The sequence below is a fragment of the Psammomys obesus genome, unplaced genomic scaffold (genome assembly GCF_907164565.1).
Source record: "Psammomys obesus unplaced genomic scaffold, mPsaObe1.curated_primary_1811, whole genome shotgun sequence".
In the NCBI taxonomy this organism is placed as follows: Eukaryota; Metazoa; Chordata; class Mammalia; order Rodentia; family Muridae; genus Psammomys; species Psammomys obesus.
Genome location: NW_026596152.1, coordinates 819,108 through 822,492, shown reverse-complemented (window position 1 = coordinate 822,492; position 3,385 = coordinate 819,108). Strand labels below are relative to the sequence as shown.

The 3,385-nt window shown below is 55.8% G+C and overlaps 1 protein-coding gene across 6 annotated transcripts in view; it reads left to right on the top strand.

Moving 5' to 3' along the window:
- The window catches only part of Dlg4 (discs large MAGUK scaffold protein 4), a 26,312-nt gene extending 23,759 nt beyond the window's left edge, over window positions 1-2,553 (top strand). For 5 of the 6 annotated variants that reach the window (XM_055594215.1, XM_055594214.1, XM_055594212.1 and 2 more), the window contains exon 20: window positions 693-2,552. In XM_055594215.1, coding sequence (XP_055450190.1) covers window positions 693-799 — 107 coding nt within the window. In that variant the 3' untranslated portion in view covers window positions 800-2,552. Of the gene's footprint in view, window positions 1-692 lie in introns of all 6 variants that reach the window. The other variant, XM_055594210.1, reaches the window with a different exon arrangement.
- The last annotated feature ends 832 nt before the right edge of the window (window positions 2,554-3,385 follow it).

The window sequence follows — 3,385 nt, the reverse complement described above, 5'->3', positions numbered from 1 at the left end:
ATGACTGAGATCAGGTGGAGCCAGCCGCTCCCCTGAGGGATGACTGATATCAGATGGAGCCAGCCGCTCCTGTGAGGGATGATTGAGATCGGGTGGAGCCAGCCGCTCCTGTGAGGGATGATCGAGATCAGGTGGAGCCAGTCGCTCCTGTGAGGGATGATTGAGATCAGGTAGAGCCAGCCGCTCCTGTAAGGGATGACTGAGATCGGGTGGAGCCAGCCACTCCTGTGAGGGATGACTGAGATCGGGTGGAGCCAGCCACTCCTGTGAGGGATGACTGAGATCAGATGGAGCCAGCCACTCCATGAGGGATGACTGAGATCAGGTGGAACCAGCTGCTCCCCTGAGGGATGACTAAGATCAGATGGAGCCAGCCGCTCCTGTGAGGGATGACTGAGATCAGGTGAGAGGCCGCTCTCCTGAGGGATAACTAAGATCGGGTGGAGCCAGCTGCTCCCCTGAGCGATGACCACAGTTCTGACTGAGATCGGGTGGAGCCAGCTGCTCCTGTGAGGGATGAGCACAGTTCTGACTGAGACCGGGCGGAGCCCTGCTGGGTAGGCGGCAAGCAGTGTCCTGTCAGTGGGCTCCGGGACTCATGGCTGAAGGGCAGGCAGTGCTCCTTGCTGGGGACTCCCTGGGCACACGTCTTTGGGACCTTGGCCTCACTCCCTGCTCCACCCCGCTTGCAGCCATCGTAGAGGGCGACAGCTTTGAGGAGATCTACCACAAAGTGAAGCGCGTCATTGAAGACCTCTCAGGCCCCTACATCTGGGTCCCAGCCCGAGAGAGACTCTGATCCCTGCCCTGGCTTGGCCTGGACTCACCCTGCCTCTATCACCTAGGCCCTTGGTCTGGACTGGATAGCCCAAGCCCCTCGCACCCCGGCCTCCCTGCCCACCCTTCTTATTTATTTCCTTTCTAACTGGATCCAGCCCACCGGAGGGGGAACAGTCCTCTGCATGTACCCTGCACCCCAGATCAGGGCTCCTGGACCCCAGGAACCTGCAGCCTGGGAGGGGGCTGGGCTCCTGGTTCCGAGCCCTTGCTCCCTAGGACCCCTACCCTACCTGCCCCCACGCACACACAGACCCACGGGGGCCTCTGCCCTCCCTGTTTTCTCCCCACACATTCCAGAAGTCAGGGCCCTCTCAAGGGATCCCCCGCTGTAGGGTTGCAGGGCCACAGGCTTCCGCGCTCCTGAGGCTGGGCTCGCCGGCCCGCCACTCCCCATGCCATTTCAGTTCTCATTATTTTCTCCATTTTTTTCTTCTCAAAGGTGGTTTTTGGGGGGAGAAGTTGGGGCTCTGCTGTGGCGCCCACTTTCACACGCCTCCACCTTTCTTTGCCGGTTTGCATGAGTCGAAGGTCTAATGTGGCTTTTTTCTTTTTTTTCCTGGGACTTTATTTTGTTTTATTTTATTTTATTTTTGGGAAAAGGGGAGGGATGGGTCTAGGGACTGGGGAATATGGGAGGGGGGTGGGGGGGTAAGGGGTCAGGGGTTGGGTGTCTGGGAGCCAGGGGAAGACAGGAAATGCTGCCGCCTTCTGCAATTTATTTATTTATATTTTCTTTTGAGAGAGTGAAAGGAAGAGACAGATACTTGAAACCCGGTGTGTGGCCTGCTTCTTTGGGGTGAGGGAGGGAAGCGGAGGACACAGGTGGGGGCCTGGGACCGGTGGGTCGGGGAACTTCAGATCCTTACCTCACAGAGAGGGGAGTGCCTGAGAGGGTCCTGGGAAGGAGTTGTCAAACTGGGGAGCAACACGAGGGCCATGGGCCTGAGAAGAGCTGGGGCTCAACTGGTCGCTGGCCAACCTAGTCCAGCCCTGACCACTGCCCTAGCTGGTCTCACCTCCGCTGGTGGCCCATTCTCTCCTGAAGAAAAATGCAGAACCGTCCTCCACCCACCGGGGCCGAAAATGACCTTTGTACAAAGCTGGAAAGAATGTACAGGTCTAAACACACAATTTAGGACTCGGCCTCATCCACCTGAAAGGGCTCAGAGCACGAGCCACGGTGGGGCAGAGGCCTCGGTGTCAGAGCAGTGAGCAGCCCAGGGGCAGCCTGGAAGCTGAGCGTGCCAGCGCCCCCCAGCCTCAGGAGGCACCCAGTACAGCGCCAGCCATAAAAAGATTAAAAAGTCCAGTTATGGAGGCTTCTGCGTGTAATCCCAGCGCTTGGGACACTCAGGGTTAACCCAGGCCAGCAGCCTGCGCATCATAAGGAAGCTACCTTAAAAGACAAAATGCAATAAGAACAAAAACTTAGTTTTTAGCGAATGTGATTTCTTGGTGTTCAGAGTTGAGAAACCGCAGGCGGACCTGTTAAGACAGGGCTGCCTAGAGGGAACATTTTTGTCATTACATTCTTGGAGCCATGCACAGAATGCTTATTTGTTTTTGTTTTCCGGGACAAGGCTTCTCCTTGGCTCTCCTGGACTCACTTTGTAGACCAGGCTGGGCTTGAACCCACAGAGAGATCCACCTGCCTCTGCCTTCAAAGTGCTGGGATTAAAAGCGTGAACCACCACCGCCTGACTTTATTATTTATTATTGTTGTTGTTGTTATTATTATTATTATTGAGTCAGGGTTTCTCTGTGTAGCCCTGGCTGTCCTGGAACTCACCCTATATACCACGCTGGCCTTGAACTCAGAAATTCGCCTGCCTCTGTCTCCCCAGTGCTAGTATTAAAGGCGTGTGCCACCCCTGCCTGGTATGAACAGAGTCTCTAGAGGAGTTTTCCGGATGAGGGGTGCTGTGTGAATAGTTGTTGGATTTCTTTGTGCTCCATCTTGCAGGAAAAAATATGAGGAGTCTTGGCAGATACTGGGGGTAAGAAAACAGATATGTGACCCCAAATCCAGAAGAAATGGAAATGAGCGTGCAATCCCAGAACTTGACAGACAGGCGGCTTGCTGACAGCCGCCGTGACTCTGTTCCCATGTCTTTCTGATTGCCAGGGATCCTTCAAGGAGAAGGCTGGGGTGGGACCCCTGGCACTCATTAAATCCTCAACAACTGCCAAGGGCAGTTTTCGTAGTCACCCTCAGCAGAGATGAGAGCGAAAGACCAACTGAGGGGAAGTGATTCCGGGGAAGACGTGTCATCCAGCAGCAAGGCAGAGGTCACTGGAGTGCGGCCACATGAACCGGTGACCCTGGCATGCCCGGGGCAATTATCACCCGGCACGTAGGACCCGGGGGCCTGACGTCCGGTTGGGTGCACAGGCGCTGTTTTAAGGGCGGCTTTCAGATAATCCCCTCAGCTGGGTTCTGTAGGGTGAGGCCAGGCCAAAGGGAGGAATCAAGGCGTTGAGGAAGGTGTGCTAAGGCAGTGGGTCTGGGTCCAAGGCCCTGAGGAGACCTTACCTGGAAGGGGTA